The sequence below is a fragment of the Lycium ferocissimum genome, chromosome 3, assembly GCF_029784015.1.
Source record: "Lycium ferocissimum isolate CSIRO_LF1 chromosome 3, AGI_CSIRO_Lferr_CH_V1, whole genome shotgun sequence".
Classification (NCBI taxonomy): Eukaryota; Viridiplantae; Streptophyta; class Magnoliopsida; order Solanales; family Solanaceae; genus Lycium; species Lycium ferocissimum.
This window is the reverse complement of record NC_081344.1, coordinates 62,609,127-62,635,993: the sequence shown is the minus strand read 5'-3', so window position 1 is coordinate 62,635,993 and position 26,867 is coordinate 62,609,127. Positions and strand designations below refer to the sequence as shown.

General features: G+C 36.4%; 1 protein-coding gene and 1 long non-coding RNA gene across 2 annotated transcripts; one reads left to right on the top strand and one right to left on the bottom strand.

The window, feature by feature from the left end:
- The first annotated feature begins 48 nt into the window (after positions 1-48).
- On the top strand, positions 49-26,660 carry LOC132050363 (vacuolar sorting protein 18). Its single transcript, XM_059441594.1, has 23 exons — positions 49-241; positions 2,624-2,836; positions 2,945-3,084; positions 3,273-3,368; positions 4,207-4,274; positions 8,521-8,622; positions 8,785-8,929; positions 9,991-10,134; positions 10,228-10,347; positions 10,519-10,575; positions 11,230-11,289; positions 12,414-12,521; positions 12,898-13,040; positions 13,443-13,521; positions 13,923-13,985; positions 14,127-14,257; positions 17,353-17,458; positions 18,564-18,752; positions 21,728-21,955; positions 22,909-23,064; positions 23,270-23,431; positions 25,941-26,057; positions 26,300-26,660. Exons 1-23 carry the CDS (start codon positions 61-63, stop codon positions 26,468-26,470), a joined length of 2,979 nt encoding a protein of 992 aa, XP_059297577.1. The 5' UTR covers positions 49-60; the 3' UTR covers positions 26,471-26,660.
- On the bottom strand, positions 26,520-26,867 carry LOC132050364 (uncharacterized). Its single transcript, XR_009413390.1, has 2 exons — positions 26,667-26,867; positions 26,520-26,572 (listed from the first exon to the last, which is right to left on the bottom strand). It is a non-coding gene; the product is annotated as an uncharacterized LOC132050364 (long non-coding RNA).

Genomic DNA, 26,867 nt, shown 5'->3' with positions numbered 1-26,867 from the left:
AGTTTGCGTAACTGAAGATTGGAATACTTTGGCCTGACTCAACTTTTATTTGGTTTGCTTATGCATCTCATTTTTAGAATGGAAAGAAGACATCATGTTTTCTCTGTAGATCTTCTTGAAAGATATGCCACAAAAGGCCGTGGAGCCATTACATGCATGGCGACTGGCAATGATGTCATCGTTCTTGGAACTAGCAAAGGCTGGGTGATCAGACATGACTTTGGAGTTGGTGATTCTTATGGTAAGTCTGCATAAACGACTCGATTGAATTTGAAATTTGTAACAAAGGCACCATGCTCTTACCTTTTATCTTAATGTTTTTTGACGTGCATATCTGTAATTTGTCTTTTAATTCCTTTTTGAGCTTAATAGTCTCATATCCCTGTCGCTTGTACGTGTTTAGCATAGTGTTTCTTTCTTTTTCTGGATAAAGGTTTAACATAATGTTTCTTATGCTAGACTTGATGGGCTGGAACAGGCTAGACTGGTAACATCCAACATTATAGTCTTATTGGAGTTCTAGTAGCAGCCGTTGTAAAACCTAACGAACTAGTAAAATGTGATGAACATGCATGGAGTTGTGTGTATGTGTGTGTGGGTAGGGGGCCATTTATTTATTCTTTTCCTGATAAAGAACATCCATGGAATTGGTTTTGAGGCGATGCTTATGTAGCTGAGTGAATCTCATGCAAATAATGCCTCCTCAGTCAATCACATTCAAACTTCGGTGCTCACATTTGGATGCTGATGGCTTCAAACCTCATTTCTTACCACTTCCAGAATTTGATGTGATGGTCTTTTTATCTTTTCTCATTCAATTTCTTGCCACTCGTTTTATGTCTTTTTGCTCTACTGCTTCTTTTTTACATTATGAAAGTGTTGAAGCCTTTCTCAGAAACAAAAAGAGAATTGTTGATGCATTCAAGTCGACCTTTATGAGGCAGATGATTGTCACAGAGTTTGATGTTGGCTGGATTGATGGTCGATGTCTTCGGATCGTGTTCATTTCGAACTATAATTTTACATTTTGGGGGGGGGGGGGGGGGGGGAGATGGTGTTCTTCTGTTCCTATAATTTTATATAGGCGAGGTAGACCTTCTGAATTTCCCTTTTAGCTCCTATGTTTAAAAATAATACTCCCTCCGTCTCAAAATATTTGTCGTTTTATTTAATCAAGACAAAATTAAGTAACTTTTCCCCATTTTACCCTTGTATTAATTAGCAACAATTCTCACCATTGATGGAGTAGATATTTATTGAGGAGAGATTGCATGAAATATGTTAAGAGGGTAAAATAGTCAAAATGCTACCCTTATAAATGCTTTCTTAAGGGGCGTGTAAATGAAAAATGCGACAAATATTTTGAGACGGAGGGAGTTATTACTAGTTAGATTTTGTGACAAAAAAGATTGACTCTGTATGAAGGTTTGATAAATGTGAAAGCCTTCAGTTTATATGGTTATTAGTACGATTAACGATAGTGACTTGCATCAAATAAGGAGTCTACCAAGTACGTCCGGTGCAAATGTGATGCTTATTTGTTTTTCCGTTGATTTTCGTAACAAATAATTTTTGCTATATTTTGATACGACTTCTTTCTCCTGTCTTTTGTGGAACACGTGCTTTGTGTTAGGTTGTTGTGTTTAAGGGAGAATTCACTATTTTAACCTATCGGGAAAAGGAGGAGGAAAAATTCACAATGTAGCTTTTAGCATTTGGTAAGGGTTGAATGCAAGAAAGTTCAACAAGTAGCTTTGATGCATTTTTGTATGGAATGGAGAGCGATTAGAATATAATTGCAGCATAAGGCAGTAGAAACATTGACGCCTACTGATGTGGCCTAATGGTCAAGAAAGTGGGATGAAAATTATGGGAGATAAGGGTTCAAATCCCAGTAGAAGCAAAGCAGAGCCTAGGTGATTTCTTCCCATCTGTCTAAGTGTTGATGAGCATAGTTACCCGGAAGTTGTGCTGGTAGATGGTAGCCGGTACCTGGTGAAATAGTCAAGGTGCACACAATCTGGCTGATACGCACTACCTTTGTCTCCAAGAAAAAAGAAAGAATAAGAAGAGAAAATAGGGAATAGCTCTTTGAAGTCTATAATCAATGTTCTGGACGGCATGTTTTAAAATTTTCCTATCATGCAGAATAAGAAGAGAAAATAGGGAATAGCTCTTTGAAGTCTATAATCAATGTTCTAGATGGCATGTTTTAAAGTTTTCCTATCATGCTTCCTTGTAATTTACCCATCTTGTGTGTTATTGTGTCTTAAATCTTTTCTTTCTTGGCAAATATGATTTTTTCTTGAACTTTCCCTTGAACTAAGAAAGATCATTGGGCATACTGTGAACTTGGTTCTACTTCTCTTTTGTGCGAAGAGAAATGAAACCTTCCATTAGCTCGACGTTATTTGTTTCAGAAGTAACTTGAAAAGAGCATTAACTGAAATTTATAAATTCTGTGCTATGTGACCTCTGGGTAATGTTTTCTTGAATCCAATGTTGACTCTGATTAATTTTTGGACCTCTACGTATCGAAGCATATCTTGGTGGCACTTATTTGCACTGCTTGTATAAGATCTATAAGGGGAAAGAGGTTAACTGTTTTGGATTATTTTTGCAGATATAGATCTTTCTGTTGGCAGGCCTGGAGAACAATCAATTCATAAGGTTTTCGTCGACCCTGGAGGGAGCCACTGTATTGCCACTGTTATTGGCAGTAGTGGTGCCGATACATATTATACTCATGCTAAATGGACAAAGCCTCGTATTTTGAGTAAATTAAAAGGTCTTGTTGTCAATGCTGTAGCCTGGAACAGACAACATATAACAGAAGGTAAGTCAGTGCTTTATAGTTTCTTGTGTTCTAGCACAACATTTTGACAATTTACAGACATTCAGAATAGTTATGCTTTTCTTTTTAACGTGTGGATGATTGTTTCAGCTTCAACTAGAGAAATCATTTTGGGTACGGACAATGGTCAACTTTACGAGATGGCTGTAGATGTAAAGGATAAAATGGAGAAGTACATAAAGTTACTATTTGAACTTAAAGAACTACCTGAGGCATTCACTGGTTTGCAGGTTCAGTGCTTTCTAGTTTCTTTCTTCCTTATTTTCTTTCTTTTAACTTCTTTCCCTGAAAAGGAGAAAGCATCCTCAAGTAGCTTACCTGTTTCCGTCACACTCCCTTCTCAATTTGATCAAGTAGTTCATGCCATCTCATACCGAGATGATGTTAATGAAAACTTCTTCCTTTCATCTTCTTGTAGATGGAAACAGCAAGTGTGCACAATGGTACCAAATTTTATGTGATGGCTGTTACACCTACTCGACTTTATTCTTACACAGGGATTGGATCGCTTGATGTAAGTTTCTATTTTGAAGTAATCATTTCGGCAGCTTGACCGACTCCTTCCCCTCAACATCTTCGTTCTTCTTTTTATTTTTATTTTTATGGATTATTAGGGTTTTCTGATTTCGCTTTCACCTTCAATTTACTAGCACTTGGTGCTGCCAAAATACCAAAAATAGCTTCTATCTTATATGTGTGAATGGAGTTTTGACTGGTATGAAAGTCTTATCTTTGAAATCTATATCAAGAATTTTAGCTTTTCATACTGACGGACTATGCTTCTTTAGTTTGGAAATTTGAAATTGTTGGGCGCTTTATCTTGGTACACTTTGCTACTCTTGCTGCCTTCCTTGACTTCTTTTGACTTCGTTGAACACTTCAACTTGGTACACATACTTTCTTGTGGTCTGTCTTTTCCTCCTTAAATAAGTACATAGAATCTTGTGTATTGTTGGAGAGGTTTTGAACAGAGTGTAGGACTTTATTTATTTATTTATTTATTTTTGGTTCCCAACAGTTCTTCAGGATCAATTTGTACAAAAGCTGTTGATCTATTCCTTTGGCAGCTTTTCCTGTAGAGGTTGCCTGCTGTAATATCTTTGGCTGGCATCTTTCATTCCATACTTAATTATCTCCATCAGTGCCTATATAGACCAGCCCATGAATAATTTTTTTTTTTTTTTTTTTAATATTCTGCACACTCTTTGTGCCTTAACTAGCCATTGAGACACTGTTTGTTGGACATTAGTTCCTGTTATTATTTTAATAAAGTTTTGCTAGTTCATCAGCATATGGTGATCTTAAAATGATCAAAACATTTCAATTGAATTGATGCATTTTGGTTTGCGTAGGCTGTTTTTGCAAGCTACGTGGACCGCACAGTTCATTTCATGGAGCTTCCTGGTGAAATACCTAACAGGCAAGTTCTTTATTTATGAGATTGTCAAAAAATGGGAAGGAAGTCTTTAACTTAAGCTTTGAGATGACCTAGAACCACATAATTCAACTTGACACTAGAGAATATACTAGACGAAAGAAAATAAATACTTCCACGCGCTTGGGCTAAGTGAGGAATCTAGTCACCCCAAAAGGGGCCTGCTAAAGACATAATATAAATGATAAATTTAGGGAGCGCAAATTATCAGCCATAATTTGCATTAACTACACGAAAAAAATCAACAATTTCGGACTCTCATGTGTGACGAAGCTCCACCGTCTCCTCACAGTAGGATGTGTTACCGCAGCAGAAACATCTGTATGTTGTGTTTGATCCACAATCCTGAAAGCATAGCTATGTAATTCATTTTGTGTAATGTCTTGCTCTGACAAATCCAAAAATCTCTCTAACAATGATTAATGTAAGTCATATCCAGATAATGTCCTGATAACCTCCCCCACCTGAACAAATTAATATTAATATAGTAAGAATATTGAAGGGAAACTAGCTTTGGAAGAGAGAGAAAGACTTTAACTAGCTTTGGAATAGAGAGAAAGACTTTCTTTCTCTAGGTTATCTTCAATGGAATAGTCTCCTGTAAAAATTTGCGAAAGCTTGATAATGAACACGATAAAAACAGCGGTGCGAGATAAATTGAGAAGCTGACTTCCTGCTAGATCTCCCACACGCTTATACTTGCCTCCTCTCAGAAGGGAGATTTTTGGGGGAGTCAAGTGTGAGCGTACTTCCGACAACTTCCCAAGGCGTAACTGACTATTCTAAACGTTAACTTCTCCTGAATCTCCCCACCCATGTTTTGTCTCAACGGAACCATGTTGATTATGTCATCCAGTGAGCTTTTCTGAATACCTTTTGTTGGTTTGAGCAGTGATTTCAAAAGCAAGAAGTGAAAAAAGCGACAAGGTCCATAGGGCTTGAAGCGAAAAGAGAGACATACGCTTCCTTAAAGTGAAGCGCACAATTTTATGAAAAATTAAGATAAATGGTATAAATATATGAATTTAAGCACCATAATAATCAAATTTCAATTAAAATGACTAATTTGAACATCAATATACAATAACGTCGGTATTAATCTAACATCTCAAAGTGATACTAGAGCTTGCAACTCCCAAACTATTTCGTAGAAAGAGAAGCTCTGCCTTATCTCTGCCCGACTATGGATTCCGCTCATCTCCTCCATCCCAACTTGCCTTGTTAACATCCTCCTTCCACCACCACCACACACACACACACACACACACATAATCTCACTCCTCTTCTCTTTTACTTGTTACCCTTTGCCTCTTTCCTTTTGATTTTTTCTAGAAAATTCTTGATATCCTAGAAACTGAAAATATGGTCAGCAATTTGCTTTCATCGTAGGCCACAAATCTTTCAAAATCAGGAAGACCAAACTGAAAATAACAATTGTTTTGAATGAATTGAAAGAAAACAAAGATTTGTTAGTAGGATAAACATGAGCGTAAAGAAAATGAAAATGCTCAAAGTTTAACTCAGGTGTTGGAATATCTACAGTTATGGGCACAAGATTCTGGATCAGTTGGATAACTTTTGCATCTCTACTGCCAGATTTTCCATCTCGGCGAATGGTTCTCTAAAAGGGAGTTCTTCCATCCCAATGTTGACTTAGACAAGGGGATCCACTCTCTCCATTTATATTTATTTTTAGTTATGGAAGGTCTCAATAACATGCTACATTTTGCAATGGTATATAACTGACTCAGAGGATTCTTGGCTGAAGTTGGAAACCAAGAAAACTAGGCTATCTCTTATGTACTATATGCAGACAATGCTTTAATCCTCTGTGATTCTGAGTGTAAGAGGTCCTTGATCTCAGGCAAATTCTCCTGTTAGTTGGTGCAGTTACAGGTTTACGTATCAACTTCCACAAAAGCATGAGATGTCCTGTCACTGATGTTTCTAACTTATAACAACTGGCAGACATCTTTGGTTGTAATATTGGATCTCTTACCTCCACTTACCTGGGACTACCATTGGGTGCTAAGTCCAAATTTATCTCCTATATGGAATATGGTGTCAGCGAAATTTGAAAAGAAACTTCCCAATTTGAAGAGACAATAGCTCTCTCTTGGGGCAGGTTTGTACTCATCAACCATCTTGATTCCCTACCAACCTATACCATGTCCTTGTTTCCAGCCAAAAGAATAGATAAGATATGCAGGGAATTCCTATGAAGTGGAAATAAGGAGAAAAGTGCTTACAATCTAGTTACATGGAGCTTGGTCATCATTGACAAGATGCATGGCGGGCTTGGAAGTAGGTACCTAAAAGCACATAATGTCAGCCTACTCTGTATAAAAGGCTTTAGAGATATTCATAGGAAGATGAAACACTTTGGGGAATCCTGATTAAGGCTAAATATGGAATGCTAAACCACCGGAAAACAAAAGTTCATACTTCTCATTCAGGTCACTGTATTTGGAAGCACATTAGGTCACTGTATTTGGAAGCACATTAGGTCAGTTTGGGAGGCATTTCATTCAACACTGATTTTCCACTAGGGTGATGGAAGAAAATTGCATTTCTTGCAAGATTCCTGCTTAGGGCACACCCCTTTGAAAGACTCTTTTCTAGTTCTTTTCCCCTTAGCCATCAATCCCTGTGCTACAGTTGGTGCACATAAGTCCAATCGCCACTGAATTTGTTATTTAGAAAGAATTGCAATGGCTAGGAACTCGAAAGAGTCCTCCAATTACTCCAGAGACTTACAAACTCCTATGGAAGGAAATAAATGATTGAAAGTTCACTCTTAAATCATGCTACTCCCTTATAACCTCTCCTCTTAATGTGGCGCTGCTGTTGACCACAAAAATATAGATAAAAACTATTATCTTATCAAAACCTTTAAGTGTGTGTCTTGTCCTTAAGTAAGTAGTAAAGTGCATGACTATCGGAAATTTCATTAAATAAGATAATTGTATATATAGATGCAGGTATGCTTTGCATCTCCTGCGAATTCTATGTTTGTTTTGTAATTTGCATGTATATGCATCTAATTGCTCGGACTCTTCAAAAATGTCTTCGTGTGTGTGTCGGATCCTTTAAACATTGTGCATTTTTTGAGGATCCGACACGGATGCAGCAACATTTTTAAAGAGTCCGAGCAACATAGCTTATGACTGTATTTCTGTTTGATAAGGTTAGTGATTTGTTTATAATGTCGAGAAAATTTGCTTACAAGACATACCCTTGTAGAGAATCTTACAAAAAGACTTGGTTCCCCACAAACACACCAAGTCATCGGCGTTAACCAAATTGTCAAAGATGCTAAAAAATGTGCAGAAAAAGAAAAAATAAACAGAAATATGTCTCCCATCTGCTTAGATGAATCCATTCCTTGAGAAGCCCTCCTATTCGTGTCTCTCTATATTTTCCACATGATCTCTAGGGGAACGACTTGTCACACTTTCCCTTGTCCGATTTTCCTTCTAAATGCATCCTAGAACTTATAACTTATTAAGTCGAACTTAAAAGCAAATGTCATTTTTGATGCGTAAACTTGAGGTTTATTCCTTGTGCTAATTTTCTTGTTTTTCTTATTGGAAATAGCAAATTGTTAGAAGTGATTTCCTGCATTGGCAAAAATCTAGAAGTTGTTTGGCAAAGCACACAGTTGGAAGAGAAGCTTGTGCAAACTGCAAGATTTTTCCCACCAGTTGCAAATTGTCACGAAGTTTAGGAGGAAAATGAAAAAGAGGCACCTTTAAGTCAGGGAATCATAGAGCCTTCTAAAATCTTGATTTACTGTTCATACTAGGACTGACTTCATATGTTATTAAAACCACTTTGGTGAACAATCATATTTTAATTATTACTTATGCTTTGCATTCAAATATTTGCCACTTCAAGAGAATGATAGACTGAATTTTTGAAGTGATCTATGGAGTTTGGATTTGGTTGATCAGGCATATGTCAAGAGCTTGATTCTTTGTCTTGGCATGTGCACTGAGAAATACACCCTCCTGTCTTCACCTGCACTTACTCCAGTTCACAGCAAGTGATGTTCCTCATCATTGGATGTAGCTGCCACAACTTCCATTGTCTGTGAAGACACTTTTGATCTTGCTCCGTAGCAGACTAATTATCCTTTTATATTGTTGTTCATTTGCAAGTACTTACAAAATATGATATGTTTTTGTTTATTTGCAAATGGTGTTAGAGTTACTGAATTCTCTTCTTTCAGTGAACTGCACTTCTTTATCCAGCAAAGGAGGGCTGTACACTTCGCATGGCTTTCTGGAGCAGGTATCTACCATGGTGACCTAAAATTTGGAGCACAACATAGGTAGATTTACTACCTGTTGCTCAATTCTTACTTCTTTGGTTTGTTTCAATCCCGAGTTTTCTCATCTCAAGGCCTTAATGTTCAAATTTTTGAACTTTAGAGTTCTACACAATTTTTTTTGTTGTTGATAATTTCTACAATTGTTGAAAACCTCATGTGTAGTTCGCCAAACGGGGATGAGAACTTTGTGGAAAACAAAGCTCTTCTGGACTACTCTAAATTCTCTGAAGGAGTTGAAGGTGTCAAACCTAGCTCTCTGGCTATATCCGAGTTTCATTTCCTACTTCTCATTGGTAACAATGTTAAGGTGCGTTAGTGGTATTTCCATGACTTTGTTTCTGTGTCTACTTTTTAACCTTTTAACATATCAAATTCGTTCTATCAGTTCTTAAAGTTGGAATTATTGTACATGTTAGCCTATGTCTATATGCAGTATATGGCTTGGGTTTTTGCTATGTTCAAATGAAAGACTGGAATTGTATGAATTTTTTTCTTTGGTTGTCTATAGTATAATTACATACCAAAAAGGAACTTGTAACTTAGATGGTATGGGAGCAATAATTATGAGATATGCATATATTCTTCCATTTTCGATTTTTTATCACTTTGGAAATTCTTTAATGTGTCTACCAGTCATATATGCGTTAGCCATAATGTTCTAATGTAAACTTTCGCTGTTTTCACTAAGCTTCATGATTTCATGATATGAAACAAATATTGGTTTGTTGCACATGAAGAGACTAGGATGTAGTTTCCCTTTTTTCTTTCAATAGAAAAGATCAACTGCTACAAATTCTTAGCTTTAAACAAGATTTTGTGGAATACTTAAACCTATAAGGCTAGCAATGATATCCTTAAATTTCTCATCTGCAGACCCCTATTTTGTCAGTGTTGATATTGATGACTAAGTTTGACTTTAACTTTTAGGTTCATCGACGGTACAATAATCCTAAGTTGACATAAAAGACTGCATTTGTTTCTCTTGATCGTCTCTGCTTTCGTCTGCCATTATCCACTAAAACTTTACATATTTTAGGAAAAAGCAAATTTCATGGTTAATTTGTTCTGCAAGACCACTGAGTATGTTGTTTCTCTATTGACTAGAAATTAACCTATAACAATGAGGGAGAATGTGATTGCTTTGCATCCTTATCTAATCTTTTGCAATATTAAGCTTGTTTAACATTGTTAAATATATGGATGCTAGAGGTCCTCCCTTTACCACATGAGAAGACACTTAGAATAACAATGATTTAGAACAAGGGGCAACCTGAACGTCCCATTATTGAGCAAAACATTTGATTCTGAAGGATGGACATTTCACTGCTAAACACCTTGTATCGTTATGCTATAGTTTACGTCTTGTAGGTGGTGAACAGGATAAGTCAACAAATAGTAGAAGAACTTTATTTTGATCAGACACCTGATGCAGTTTCAAGAGGTATTATTGGCTTATGTAGTGATGCCTCAGCTGGGTTGTTTTATGCATATGACCAAAATTCAATCTTCCAGGTGCGGTAATAATCATTTGTCTTAAATCTTGTGTGCTGTTGTAGTACCATTATATTTCTGCGTCAGTTTCTGAAATTGACAATATGAATTTAGGTGTCTGTAAATGATGAAGGCCGCGACATGTGGAAAGTGTACTTGGACTTAAAAGAATATGCTGCAGCTTTGTCTAGTTGTCGTGATGCCATGCAGAGAGACCAAGTTTATCTGGTTCAGGTCGGGGCTGATTTGAATTTATGCTTTTCCCCGGGATATATGATGCTTTTTTTTGAATATCTTGCCTCATTTTTGACTGTCCCCTAAAATGTTATAAACAGAAGAAACTTTATTGCTTGTGAGGCTGAGTATTTTCTTTTGGCTTTTCATCATAGACCTCATGTTATGCAGGCTGAAGCTGCTTTTGTTGACAAGGAGTTCCTCAGAGCTGCATCATTCTATGCAAAAGTAATTATTCTACTTATTTATTTATTTACTTTCATTTTGTGGTTTCCATTTATACGCTGTTAGTTGTTTCTTTGTACCTTCCTAAACTTGTTCCTTGTCAACCAGTCACATGCCTTATAAAAATCTGATCTTTGTTTGCCAATTTCAAATTTCGTGTGACCAGCAAAAGGGAAATTTCCACAAACTTCTGTAGCAATTGTTGTCAATGTCTACTCTATTTTACAAAGACCACTAGATTCTTTTCCTGATAAATGAAAATACTTCCATCAATCATACAGGGAAACCCCAGATAAACCTTCCTTAGAGGTCAGCTACAGATAATCCCTAACATTTTTAGTATCAATTTGATTATCTTCTTGAATATTTCCCTGTAAAAACTAATGGTCTCTGTATTAAAATCTGTCCCTAACATTTTCAGTAGTATCAATTTGATTATCGTCTTGAATATTTCCTGTAAAAACTATGTCTCTGCATTAAAATTCTGTCCCTTGGGACTAGATATTGCTTGAGGATGAATTGACATACAGGGTGTTAATGTGACTTTCCTTTTCATATCCCTTTTCTTTTAATGTTTGACATAGCAGGCTTGCTAAGTAATCCGTATTTTTTCCTGTAACTGGAGACCTTTCTAATGCAAGGAAATGGATGTTGCAGATTAACTATGTATTATCTTTTGAAGAGATCTCGTTGAAGTTCATTAGTATAGGCGAACAGGTATGACTTTTCAAATCTAGAACACTGATTTATGGTGATGCAAGAAAAGATTTTTTTTTTTTTTTCACTTATTGAGAAAAGGTAAAGGTCAAATTCATCTGAGTTCAATCCATCTTGCTGTTGAAAAAAAATAAAAATCCATCTTGCTCATTTGAAGCAATGATATAGTAGTAACTACACTCGTATCTAAAAAGGAATATTACTTTTCCTGTTGTACCGTTTTCAAGAGTTGAGCTTTATTTTTATTCTTTATTTTTGATAAAGGTAGAGTCAAGGTTTATTAATCTGTAAGAACTAAGAAGCTTGTTACAACTTAAATATTTCACATTTGGAGTCTGTTCCAGGGTACTCATTATAGGTTATTGTATTTAGTCTTGAGTTATTTATATGAAATTATTGCTTATGAAACCCAGACATATCATAATGAAGTTTTATAATACTAAACATCATTGATTAACATGTTTATTTGATTGATCCTGACTGCAAAATTTTAATAATTTAGGATCTGTTCACATTTACAGAACACATGTTCCTAGACTCCAATTTTTTTTATAGTTTAGTATCTGTTTCCATTTTTGGTACACAGTCTTCACAAGGACTTCAGGGATGCTATTGCTTTTGTCTGCTGATGTAGTATAGACATTCCAGTGTTGTTTCTGGAACTTCACTGTACTGATGTGCAGTGCCATCTCAGTGATGGTTATTAATGAAGCTTCATTATTGCTTACTGATTTAAAAAAAACTCTAATAGTTTAAATCATGGGAATTTAATTTCCTGTAACTGTCTTCCTGCTTAGTCCTATCCATGTATAATATGAAGCAATTATTCTTCAGGAAGATAATGAACCTATCTTTGCATAGATATCCCATCCTTTTTTACAACAAATCTCTAGTGTTATCTTAGTTCTGATCCTTATTGCTGCCTTCGCATCCAGCCATAATGAAAATTTTCTCATGTTATAATCGGAGGTAGTCCTTGCTCTGCGATTGAAAGTTAATTTTGTTAGTTTTCTGACTTGTGACATCTGGAAACTTTGGATTGAAAATCAGCAGCAAATAACAGAATTAGTAGAAAAAAGAATTAGTTGAAAATTTCTTCCAGGATTTAACACCTTTGCTTGCAGGATGCATTGAGAACATTTCTCCTACGCAAGCTTGATAATCTTTCAAAGGATGAAAAGTGTCAAATAACAATGATTTCAACATGGGCAACTGAATTATATCTTGATAAGGTTCATCTCTTTTTGAACTGAGCTTGTTTGATTAAAAGTTTGGCTACTTTTCTTTTCCCTGGTTTCCTAAACCGTAAATTGTTCTGAATGCTAGCGTTGGAAATATCTCTATTTCCAGTTCCTATTATGTATAGATCTAACTTGGTTCATCCAACTTACAACATGTTCTGTCATGCGTACCAAATGACTAAATCATCAATACTTTTTTTCTCTTATGCTCTTATAATGCGATATGAGAAAGCTGAATATTAATGGAATGGTTCCACTTATCCATCTTCTGATCAAAGTGTATTATTAAGTGCTAACATGGTGGCTGTTATTTGAACATAGATGATTGACCTTTATAGGTTTTTGATTTCGTACATCTTGCTTGCAGATCAATCGTCTGCTTCTGGAAGGTGACGGTGCATTGGACAGTAATAATACTGAGTATCAATCACTCATTAAGGAGTTTCGTGCTTTCCTAAGTGACTGCAAGGATGTATTGGATGAGGCAACCACCATGAAACTACTAGAAAGGTAGCTTATCTGGAAATTGGCTTGGTTTTAAATCTGATTTTTGTAAATTTCTGTGTTTTTTTAATCATCTTTTTCTATCTCCGCCTCCTGCAAGTAACATAGTACGTATTTTTTATGTCATGCTGAATGCTGACTGTACAAAAGAATGTGTCACAGACTCACCTGGCAAAACATGTTTGACATTTTAAGTGTGATAATCTGCAACCTTTTCAAGCTGAAATCTCATGAAAATAAAAAAAAAAAAAAATCTATGGTTCTCTGAGGAAATGACAGAATGAACTCTTTCTTTGTAAAAGTTCAGTCATCTTCCCTCCATATATGTCATTTGTTCTTTAGCTAATAAGTTCTAATAGTTTTTGTCTGACTTTATTGTCCTCTATGTTGTTATTTTTTCTGTTGCAGCTATGGTAGAGTTGATGAGTTAGTATTCTTTGCTAGTCTAAAGGAGCAATACGAAATTGTGCTTCATCACTACATTCAGGTTTGTTCTTTTTATGTATCTTTTGAGATGCTGGTTTACTTCATTTGTTTTTGTCTTTTTTTTTATTTGTTAAAAAATAATGTCTTATTTCCAGTTTCATGCTGTTCTTTATTTTTGTTGGGGGTTACCAGAGGCATGTTTATGATATTGGATACTTGTCTTGTTTTTCCTTTGTTTGGAGAAAACTGTTTCCCCACACAATCATAGGTGGCAATAGGCATATAGCATGAACTTCTGTCAACTTGCATGCTTCTGGTTTATGCAGAGAAGAAAAAATAATTCTTGGATCTTTTTGCACATGTTCTGCATTTTGTGCTTATACTAACACTAATAACTTGGTGCATTAGTTGATTGTTGGCATGAACAGTAATTTGTCTTTCTTTTTCCATGCAAATACACAGCAAGGAGAAGCAAAGAAGGCGTTACAAGTTCTTCAGAAGCCTAATGTTCCAACAGAACTTCAGGTATGGGTAAAAACTATTATGTATCGATTGTGTTTTGAATCTACTGTAAACGCACCATGCCTTACTTGGGTTGGAACCTCTAAGCCGGAACCAGTGAAATTTATATTGCTTGAAGTGATGATTGCTTTTGTTCTATTGCAGTACAAGTTTGCGCCAGATCTCATCATGCTTGATGCATATGAAACTGTTGAGTCATGGATGACCACTAAAAGCTTGAACCCGAGAAAGCTCATTCCTGCAATGATGCGTTATTCAAGTGAACCACATGCAAAGTAATGTGCATCTCTAACTTTCATCGAGTTCTGGGTCTTCTTACTGACATGTTCTTCCTGACCTTTCACATTTAAGTGATAAGTCTTTTTCATTTAGTTGTATGTTAGTTTTGTGGAGGAGGGAGGGTTGAATTGGATTCTTTACCATGTGTGACCTATTTTAGTCCTTAAAGAGTTGTCATGTGAACAGCATGCGTAGTGATGTGCATCCGAGCCTATCTTAGTTTACTGATGACCTTCTATAATCTTTTCTTTTAGGAGACGTTATCTGATTTCTGGTGATGTTCATTTCACTTCCTCCATGTGGGTGCATAGGTTTAGAAGTGGAAATGAAGGAAGAAGTATCTCTTTAACTGACAGGTCAATAGCGAGTTATTGTTTGTGGAGGTTGCTCTACTTCTTTTGAGTAAATGAGATGAGAGGGAGGGCAATTTTGACATTCAACTAAACCTTGGCTACAGGGCACAAGTGAGGTGTATATACTTTTTCCTAGTATTGAGGCTACGTCAATGATCTTATTATTATTTTTTGGGTTAATTATGCCATAGGCGACACCTAACTTATATATCATACCAAAAAATTACATACAACAGAGGAGGACATTCCAGCTGACTTCTCTAGCAGTAAAAGGTGCTTAAGTTACTTTAAGACCCAAATACAATATATGCAATAGCTTCCTTACCAGATCTGTAAGGAAAACTAAAACTCAAGCTCCAAAATTTACACTAGAACAACACCTTCAAATAAACCTGTTCTTCTTTAATCTATGCCTTATCGAAACCATTTGGACCTTGTCCGAAAAATATTGACCTGCTGCTGGTTTTGAGGGATCTTTGGGATTCATATACAGAGCTTCTCCTTGATCAATACTCTATTTGGACAAAGCATCTGGACTTGGTTTGCCTCTCTAAAACAATGTTGGATGGTGCAGTTACAATGTAGCAAAAGCTGTTTGATCTTCATTATTGTGTCCTGCATTTGCAGATGAGTTATACTATCATTACTATGTCAATGACCGATTGTCATTAATATACTGTTTCTAGGACTATGTTGTGTTCGTTTTTCCTGCAAATTGTAATTACATAGATTAAGGTCTGATGACTCTATTTCAATTGGTTGGCATCTATTTGACTTGAAATCCTAGTAACAGCAAAATGACATGTATTTATTGTATACAAAATATAATTAAACAATGGGAAAAGGGTAAAAAAATTGCTGTTATTGTGGAAAGACTTGCTGGAATTACATTGTAAATGTTCTGATCGCTAGGATCTCATAGTAGAAGTTGCTGGAGTAATGTCTGGAGAGAAGTGGTGGCACTCTAATAGCCACCAGAAAAGAGGCTCTGTACTGTAGGAGCAATTTTTGAGAAAGAGGCACAATGTTGCTGGACAATCACCGTAAAACAGGCGACACGTGCCTGGAAAGGTTACTAGAAATAGGGAAGAACTGGAAATGAAATAAATGGAAATTTAGACAGGACAACGTCTACGAGAAAGTTAGAAAATATAGTAGATTATGAAAAGAAAGAAAATTTGACCCGACAAGCATAAGGCTACCTATACGGGCAGGCGAACGAAAACAAAAATTGTAACGCTTTGATACCATGTCAGAAAATAAGAGAAGAGGAGAGACATATTGATGACTTAATCATGCAAGGCACAATCATGCAAGGCACACTTATTTGTAGGTGTCAAACAAGATACACACATGATATTTGTTCAACGTGGGACAATATATCTAACTTAAAACACAAATCTAATAGTGATTGTAGAATGGCTGATGGTACCCTCTTTAATATCTGGGAGTATTTTTGGGTTGTAACATTACTATCTTATGTGTAATTGCACCCTCTTTAATAGCTGAGAGTATTTTTGGGTTGTAACATTACTATCTTATGTGTAATTTACACAATTTTTCCTGAAACCAGAGTCGCGAAAAGCCACAAAAATGTTGTGGTTTGTTTTTGATCCCTTGTCCCTCTGAATTTAAAAGTGGAATTGAGAAGGTAAGGCAATGTTTAGTTCTTGATTTTCCAAATTCTTGTAGTGGTCACTGAAGAGAATATACCACATTGGTGACGGATGAGATCCTTGGGCTCTTTATAAGGCTTGGGCAATCCTCCTCCCTTTGAGCTATCTTTTGGGGTGTGAGTTAGACCCAATGCCTAATTTTATATGATATTAGGCCCAGGCCCGATCCAGTATGGGCCCGTTTTCCAATTGACCGGTCGCGGACCGATGGGGGGTGAAAAATGCCCCCGGTCCATGAATGTGCACGCTCCAGTCCATCCAGTGGAACCCTGGATAAAAGAATGTCCGGATCTGGGCGTGAGGGGGGTGGGGGTGGGGGTGAAGAGAATATAACACATCGGTGACGGATGAGATTTCCGGGCTCCTTATAAGGCTTGGACAATCCTCCTCCCTTTGAGCTAGCTTTTGGGGTGTAAGTTAGGCCCAATGCCTAATTTTATAGTCGCTATGGTATCTTTCGTTGAAAGACTGGAACTCCGTTAGAAATGATGCTTTATAAGGTCTGGTAGTGGTCACTATAAGCAAATTTGCTGAGTTTAGGGTTAAGTCTTTCTAAGTATACTGTGATATAGTGTTTCTGTAGATCCTTCAACTTCCAGAACTTTAAGGTGATTTGGATATTATGATTTTTTACTTATTTTGGAGAATTGTCAGTTTGGTTTGCGTTCAACTGATATTTTGTGAATTGAAAAGCTTTGACAACGTTGTTCTCTTTGTTTCTTCTACAAATTCTCCTTAACTTGTTGCAAAAACATAAATTCATGTTGATTTCCCTATGTCTTTTGGGTTTTATGATAAATACTTAATACTTTGTAGTTTAACAAAAAATAAGATGCACAAATCTCATCCAATTATCTAGGATTCTACAGAAATTGAAGACTTTTGTGTGCTTAGCAAGTATTATTCCTAATGTGCAGAATGAGTTTCTTCCACATTGAAGGCTCTCCTGTTCCTTTGTTTTCTGCATTCTAGATGTCCTTTATCTGGACAGTCTTTATATTTCTTGGTTACTATCATTTCTACCATTTTTATGAGATCATTTCTACCATATGCCACCTGCAGGAATGAAACTCATGAAGTAATCAAGTACCTGGAGTATTGTGTTCATCGTTTACAGAATGAGGATCCTGGCGTTCACAATCTGTTACTTTCCTTATATTCCAAAAAGGTTCCATGTTGTTTAGCTTTTGGAATGCTTATCTGGTCTCATATGTGCATGCGGGATTTCTCCGTCTTTCTATTTTCTTTGAGATTTTTTAAAGATGCGAATGTTTACCCATCCAGGATATCTTCGGGTACCCGGTCTGCATCTAATTTTACTCATTTACAGAAAATATTCTTGCATATTCATCTGTTTCTTGTACTTCTGTTGCAAACGTGCCGAAACCACGGCAAGATTTAAGCATTGTGTTAATTTCCATATCGAAAGCTATTCATCTTGATATTTCTAGTTATGATTTCGTTTTGTTCAATTGTAGTTTATTCAAATTCATAGAAGGTAGCATTTACATTTCACCGTAACAAGATAAACAAATGTTACTTGTATGAACTGGGAGAAATCAGGGCTGCTTTTCGTATATGCTCTGCTTTATACTGTGATACTGCTTATTTTTACTGTTCAACACATTTTACAAATTATACTTGCAAGAATTGGGAGAAATCAGTACTGCTTTATGTGCGCTGCCTTTTTTCTTAATGCACCCGAGGGTGTGACCTAGTGGTCAATGAAGTGGGAGGAGAACAATGAGGTCTTAGGTCCAAATGCCAGCAGAGGCAAAACACTTGGTGGTTTCTTTTCATCTGCCCAAGCTTCGGTGGGCAGAGTTACCTGGTACCTGTGCTTGTTAGAGGTAGCAGGTACCCGATGGAATAGTCTAGGTACACGCAAGGTGGCTCGGACAGCACCATCAGAGAAAAACTATTTTTGGTGTAATTATTTGTTTCTTCGTCAGAGGAATGTTCGATTATCTTAGTCCCCAAAGCAAATTAATTCCAAACCAAAAGAAGTTGTCCAATGGAGAATTGACACTTGGCAAATGCTAGTTAGTATCAGGGCCGTCCTCCATCTCTAGGGAAGGGGCACAAGGTTTATTTTGCTCGGGGGTAAATTTTGAACCTTCATCATGTAAATGTGAATAAGTCATTAATCAGAGCTGCAAAGAGATATTGGAATGCCATTGTGCAATCAACAACTTGCTAAATGTTATTTCCATGTTTGTCAAGTAGAAATATGTAGTTTCGCCTAATTTTTCTCATTTTTTTTTTATAAGTAGGAAGATGAGAGTGCTCTTCTGCGTTTCCTAGAATGCAAGTTTGGTAAAGGACAACCAGGTGGTCCTGAATTCTTTTATGATCCCAAATATGCGCTACGCCTTTGCCTCAAGGAAAAGAGAATGCGAGCTTGTGTTCATATATACAGCATGATGTCTATGCATGAAGAAGCAGTTGCCCTAGCACTACAGGTTCTGTTTTAATACTGATTGACTCTTTGTGTTTCCTGGTAGCCTAATGGTTCTTGTAACGTTACTGCATATATTGTGCAATTTATGACTACATTAACTGTTAAGTTAGCTAATTTGTCATGTTAACAATTCTCATGCATTATGTGTTGTCCGTTGGACTAAGTTGACTCCAAAGGTGGAAGGCATGAGGTTGGTCTACTAACTATTGCTTGTCACATGCGTAGGAAAACAAGACTAAGAACCAATCGTGAAGCGCAAGATGTACTTGTTACTTACACTAAAAAAGGAGAAAAAAGAAAGTGTAAAATCCAACAAAACTTATCTGAATTACTTCTTCCTTATTTATTTATATTCAATTTTTTTGCTCCAAAAATCAGGTCATGGTGGTGTTTCAAGTATATATATGATGAATGTTATATTTTCATTTTAGACAAACAGCGTAGAGCTTATCATATAGTCATCAAAATGCCCACACTTTGATTGCTTGAATCACATCTAAACATTCCTTTGTACTGCTTCCGTCTATCATCTTTTTGGTCCCAGGGCTTGATGTAGACTGAACTTATTTCTCTGTCTGCTCCTAACTATTGGTCCCAAAATTTAGTATCTATTTTGAATAAGAACATGCTTTTTTATGTTGTCAACCAGTGTTTTAAGCCATACACTTTAGTGATATACGATGCGGGAGAATGAAAGAAATTAAAAAAATGTATCTTTTATGCAGGAAAATAGCTATAAATACTAGCGACAATTATATGGATAAATGAATAAAAAATTGCAATAACTTTCTATCCCGGGGCATAAGTTCCATGGTGCGGTAGGAGACGATCATGACTCATAAGTGCTTGGGCGGTCATGGAATCAAAGATCTAAGGCTGTTCCCTAAGGCATTGTTAAGAAAATGGTTGTCAGATTGAAGCAGATGCTTTTTGGAGGTATCTGATAGTATAAAGGCCAGGGGTCTAGGAAGGAGGTTGGAGAACTAAAATTGTCACCATGCCCTGTGGGTGCAGATTGTGGAGGAACATTGTGAGGCGCTGGGAAGAGTTTAGCACCAATATGTCATTCTAGGCAGGGATGGGAGGAGGGTGAGAACATGACTGTTAAAAACATTTATAGAATTTCATACCAGAAGGAGATGGCAGTTTAACCATAGTCTGAGGATTGCACAATGGAGAAGTTCTTTGGGATTTGAGGTTTAGGCGGAAGTAGGACTGGGAGGTGATAGAGTTTCAAAGCCTGGTTGTTTGCTCTACAAACAAAGAACTTCATAGGATAGGACACAAACAATGTATAAAGTCTGCAAACAAAGCACTTCATAGGACATAAACAATGTATAAAGTAAGTACCGCGAAAAGACGTCTTTCACTTGGTTGCAAGAGGGATAATCTTGTATACGGGCAGCTTTTTGCCCTGACATATTACTTTATCAAAAAAGAGAAGATATATGAAGTAAGATTCTGACAACCAAGTTTAAACCCTATAAAGTCATGTAATAATTCAAAAATGTAAATTTTAATTGTACCGATAAAAAAATGTACTTGTAATTGACTAATCTAAATTTGGTGACGATATCCTTACTCTATATTCTACTTTTAATAGCGGTCATATCTATCATAATGTTGTTCTTAACAATTAATTTTGTTTAGACTCTGATTTAGATGTTTCTTGCCCTCCTCATCTTGATAGTGCCCATGGAATTTATATTTTTATAGAGTCAGTTGCGCTAAGGTGCATGCTTTTGATACATGCAATGAAGCCGTGAGGCGGAGCGTCCAGCTTGCATAGCACCTAGTTTCAATGTTTTTGTGCGCCTTTATCAACATTAAGTTGTGTTTACCTTTCTTCTCAAATGTAGATGGGTCATTTTGTCTACCACCATAGTTGTTCTCTCTCCTGCCTTCTAAATTAATAGGACAAGGAGAAAGTAAATTAAACTTCTGTGCATGCGTCTTTTTTCTAAGTAGCTTGCTCACACAAGACATTTTTGCTCCTTGTGTTTTTGAATTTGATGGAACATTAGTAGACTTGGTGATAGTTTGTTTTAAGGCTTCTCTGTCTTGCACTCCCAATTGTAGAACTTCTTATCTTAACCCAGTGTTCATCAGACGTAAGTTTTTCATCCGCATGTTTGATATTCAAATTTCCTCTAACTTTTGCTTTCTTTTGTCTGTGCAATCTCTTCTATTTTTACCCTTCCTTTCAATCCAAAACATCTATTAAAATTCAAAAAGTAACCAAATGTCGAAGTATCAGTATATGCGGGAGAAAAAAAGAATGAAATTTGAGAATTTTAGGCTGATTGACCTTGTATGTGGTCCAAGCTTTTCTATTCTTTGACTTCAGTGCTCTTCTTTCTTTCTCCCTTTGTCTTCTTTCTGCTTTCGTTCTTTTCTTCTTCTGCTCTCTTCTTCAGCTCTTCTGTCCTATTTCAACTTCTGACGGGTGCTACCTTTTCTTTTCTTTCCATTTGAGGCTTTGTTATTTTCTTATTTACTGCTTCTCTTATTCTTCCTAGTCTACTTCCTTGAGATAGTCCGCTCCTGCTTTCTCTTTCTTTTAATTTATATTTTAATATTGGCACTATGATTACATGTTGTGATTAATTTTGTGACTGGGGTATGCTAAATTTGATTCCTGAAACTGATGTGATATGCTCAATTTAATTTCATACTAATTTCTGTTGTTAAAATTAATCTAGTACTTATATTATATGCTGGAGTTAATTCGCAACTGAAGTTATTTGCTTCCTATTCTTTTTTGGTGGACAAGATTAGTAGTGGTTACTTTGTTAAGCCTATAGAATCAGTTTTGGTACATAACTGATGAATTTGGATATTCTAATGATTTTTGGCATGTCCTTGAAATTTTGTGCTTCACCTATAGATCCATTCGAATTTTGGCACTTTTCAAGTACGTTTCCATAAGTTTCTTAAGGAGAAAACACCATTCACTAATTTTCCTTGATTCAATAGGTTGATGTAGAGCTTGCAATGGCTGAAGCAGACAAGGTAGAAGATGATGAGGACTTGAGGAAGAAGCTTTGGCTTATGATTGCTAAGCATGTCATTGAGCAGGAAAAAGGAACTAAAAGGGAGAATATACGAAAGGCAATTGCTTTCCTCAAGGAAACTGATGGTCTGTTAAAGATTGAGGACATCTTACCCTTCTTCCCAGACTTTGCTTTAATTGATGACTTCAAGGTAAGTTCCACAGGTGTGACACTTAACTTATTCAAATATGTATTGGTTTAATGCTTTAAATTTATTCGTTAGAAAGCTGTAATAGCTTACGAAATAAATTACAGCCTCGCCTTAATTATATCTTTTCCCCTGTCAAAAGGAAAAAAGAACATAGAAAGTTATTTCTGATCAACCAGTAAGGGTAAAATCAAAGAAAATGATTAGGAAGAAAAGAGATGTGGAACTTAAGAGCAACTGTTAGGTCTCAATGAGAAGTTCGATGGTCCTGCTGTCCTGCATGTGCCGGTTGACAACACATACTGTATAAACAGCAGAATACTAGGCTGAGTTTAGATTTTTATACTACCTTGCCTGCCATTCTTTGATCTCTCCTTTTATCAATTTGATCACGACTGTGTTATTAAATTTATGATTGGTTCAGAAGGAATCTAGAAAATACGTTTTTCTTCCATTTTCTTCAGAGTATAATTCGTTTTCATCAAACAAATTCTTCCATTTGGACAAGCAATTTTAATTTCATGAAAATAACAAAGAACAGTAAGGTGTCTGATTTCCAACTCCTAGCTAAGAGTTGTTTGAGCTTCAGGGTTTTCTGGTCTCGTTGCCTGTCACAGTAAGTTATCAATCAAGGATCTTTTGTCTTTCGGTACTAATATCAGTTGAGTGATTTTAGCATTCTTCTGTCAGATATTCTAGATCTATAAGTTTTACGTGGATCTTGTATTCTAGAATATTCGAGCTCAATTTACTCTTGTAATTATGTGTTTTGATTCTCTTTCCATTTAGAATATGTACACTTAGCTATTTAAACTACAATGGCGTGAGGGAATAATCAAGCTGCGTTATCTCTCAAACTCTCTTCTTTCTTACACTTACGTTGTCTTTTCATTCTGTAGATGGTCATTTCTATGTTCAACTGCTTCTACATTAATCTTTTTCAATAATTTGTATAGGAAGCAATTTGCTCATCCTTAGAGGATTACAATGAGCAAATTGAAAAACTAAAGCAGGAGATGAATGATGCAACCCGTGGTGCCGATAACATTAGAAATGACATTAGTGCTCTTGCTCAGCGATATACTGTCATTGATCGGGATGAGGAATGTGGGGTATGGTCTCCTGATGTTTGTTCTTTTTGCATTTCTTTAGCAGTACCTCCATTATGAATATGTATTGCTTATTTCTTCCTCTCTTAGGCATATAATCTGATTCCGTCGCAGACTTGAGGATAATATGTCAATATTTTTTGTTTGCAGACTGCATTCCTTTGGTTTTTTTTCTTACTAAGCTTCACTCCTATATTTTCATTTTTAGGTTTGTCGGCGGAAGATATTAAATGTGGGTGGTGATTATCGAATGACTACAGGTTATATGGCTGTTGGACCAATGGCTCCTTTCTATGTCTTTCCATGTGGGCATGCGTTTCATGCACAATGCCTGATTGCTCATGTGACTAGGTGTACTAATCAAGCTCAAGTAAGTAACAGCAGAGTGTCTTTTCCTGCCCAGCTTTTGCTTATCATTTGAATACTAGTTGTACTGCTTTGTCTTCTCATCTCTTCATATGAGAGCACATATTAATTAATTGGCTTACCTGATTGCATTATTAGCATTGACAAAGCATGTTGAAAATGATCTTGTTTGCTAAGTGCAATTAACAACATCAACCACCCGCTTGAATATCCCTAACTTTTAGGGACGGTGCAAGGGGTGACGGTAAAGTTGAGATTCGATTTCACGGCCTCCTGGCTATGGCCAAAGCCTTGACCATTAAACCAACGCATGCAGATAGTTATTTTTCAGGTAATGCTAAGAAATTCAAAGCGATAAAGTAAAAGTGTTTCTGATGATACAGATTTTTTCTAATATGCTGGTCTAATCAAATTTAGTATAAGGAATTTTGAGATAATAGCAGCAATCAGACAAGTTTCTTTTGCATTGACTAAGCATGTTGTAAATATTCTTGTTTGCTAAATTTTCTCAACCTAAGTGGGTTCTTTGCTTGGATATTTGTTTTCACATTTATAAATTGCATTTGTTAGGAGGGTGATAAAAGTTGAATTCAGTTTCAACCTTCTGTGGAGTGCAGTGGACTGTGGGATTATACCAGTTTATTGTGGATAGTTTCTCTTTTTCATTTTTGTTCTTTCAGGATGAAAGTAGAAAAGGTTTCTGATGATAAGTTAGGTGTTGCAAGTTCTAGTTTCATGCTGGAAGTTTCTCAATATTTAGTTGTCTAGGAATTTTATAGAGATTTCCTGGTTTAACAAGTTTTCATGGATACGAGTAGGGGCTTTTAGGCATTGACTATGAGATTTGAAATTGGTTAGTTGGAAAATTTTCTCTGAACCTAATGGGTTAAATACCGATCCGATTGCACCTTGGCTCTTACAGTCTAAATTTCATTTCATTAGTATATAAAAACTGCATTTATCAGACAATTTTCTGTGGAGTGCAGTGGACTTTGGGATTATAAGTTTATTGTGGAAGTTCCTCTTTTTCATTTTTGTTCTTTCAGGATGGTGTAGGAAAAGGTTGGTATTACAGCTAGGTATTGCAAGTTATAGTTTCAGGGTGGAAGTTTCTCTTCTTTATTTTTGTTTGTAGGGTGGGTAGAAATGGGTTGCCTTTAGGTAACTTGTCTCTAGAAAAGGGGAAGTAGCACAAAGTGGTATTTTTAGAAGCTCAACATTCATGGAACAACTGATAAATAACCTAATAGACTTAAATAGAGTGGATTGCAAGAGTTGGCTTCAAGTCTGAAATCTTCATGTCATTGTATATACTCACTGCATTTATCAGACAATTTTATGTTGGGGAGGAAATCATCTTCTTAGCATTGCTGTTGCTATTCTTCAAGGATTGCCATTATCCGACTCGAAAACAATGTTTTTAAAAGCCATAAGTTTGTTGCTTAAAGCTATGAAGCCATGCAAAGTGAGGGGTTGTCGCTTGGTGAACTCATGTGCTTCAGAGAAGTGTGTGCTTTAAACAATGACACACAAAGTGAGTACTTACAAAAAGAAAAAGAAAAAAAAAAAAAATGACAAACAAAGTGATTATGACAGGAATCGGTTGCTTCTTTGAATATCAACTTTGAGGAATTGGTCTATTATTGGCATTATTATATTTGGATACTGAAATTAGTTACTTTAACTGCAATTTAATTTTATAGTACAAAAGTTATATCTGTTTGATATTTTAAAATTTTCTGTTAATTATGTGCTTCATTTCAAAGAAGCCTGTGCTTCGCTTCTCACTTTTAGTTTCAAGGCCGATGGACCTCGTGGAGTGTTTCGCTCTTCACTTTTCAAAGTACTGCTTGTAAAGATATTGTCAGGTTTCATTTGTTGATTTGTTAGTTGTCCTTCTTCTTGAAGGGGAGCCTTGGAGAAACGGTAAAGTTATCTCAGTGTGACCTATAGGTCACCGGTTTGAGCCGTGGAAGCAGCCGCTAATGCTTGCATTAGGCTAGGTTGTCTACATCACACCCCTTGAGGTGCGGCCCTTCCCGGACCCTGCGTGAACGCTGATGCTTTTTGCACCGGGCTGCCATTTTTCAGTCGTCCTTCTTCTGTTCTTCAGATTTGTTGCAGTTCTCATTTCCAACAATGAGCCAATTTCTCTTCTTTAATTAATGGGAAAATATCATATATGCATAAATCTTAGCATTGATAAATTGTCCATGATGGTGCCAAATATAATGCTATGTTTTGTTTATTATCTTTGCTTCTAATAATTGTTGATGAAAAGGAGATATGTTGCAGTTCTGCTTTTCTGCAATGGCCAATTAATTCTTCTTTTACTAACAGGATAATATGCGTATGCATAAACTTGCAGTTGATACTTGCAATTATAAGTTATTCCTGACAGTGCTTCATAATGTCCTTCAATACCATCTGTTACGTCTTTGGAAGAAATGTCTTTGCTTCTGGTAATTTTTTGGGTTGACAGTCTTAACATTTTCCTTAAAATGATATTGCAGGCTGAATACATTCTGGATCTGCAGAAGCAACTTACTTTACTTGGTGCTGAACCGAAGAATGTGTCAAATGGTGGCTTGTCTGATGAACCACTAGCTAGCGTGACGCCCATGCATAAGGTTTGTCTCATGCTTGTAAAATATCACTCCCTTTAAATGGCTAAGTAATATGAAAGAAGGGTTTTTTCCAGTCATTTTTTGCATGCCTTAGTTTTTAATTCGGCTAATTCATTTCAAACTGAAAGGATCTTGTCGGAGACTAAACGAATCATATGAGCTCACTCCATGTTGATTCATCTAGAAAATATAGCCCTAGTTTCTGGCTTTCCGTATTTGATTGTTTGCCCAACTGTATGCTGCAGATCCGGTCACAGCTGGATGATGCTGTAGCCAGTGATTGCCCGTTTTGTGGTGACCTTATGATCCGAGAGATTTCTTTGCCTTTCATCCTTCCAGAAGAAGCAGAAGAATCTGAATCGTGGGAGATAAAGCCACATAATCATCCTAGCAGAAGCCTTTCTTTGGCTGTGTGATTATATTATCTGTTAGTGCAGGTTTCTCCCTGCCATTGCTTGTTTGAGGTTTTTGGCCAGAAAAAGAAAAAAGCGCCTGTTTGAGGTGCCAAAAAGGATTGCCTGTTTTTAGTGTAATTTATCAGGGTTGATAGTAATTATTGTAAGATGAAGCTGATGCAAGAAACAGGGGCATGCTGATTGTAGGGGCAAGAACCTGTTTTTAGTGTTAATTTATCAGGTTTGATGGCAATTATTGTAAGATGAAGCTGATGCAAGAAACAGGGGCATGCTGATTGTAGGGGCAAGAAATTGCCCAAGGATATTTCACGAATCGTTGTGCATGCCGAGCATCCTCTGGGAGAGCTTTTTCTTTTTTTCTTTTCTTTTTTCCTCTATGTTCATTGTATCATTTTGT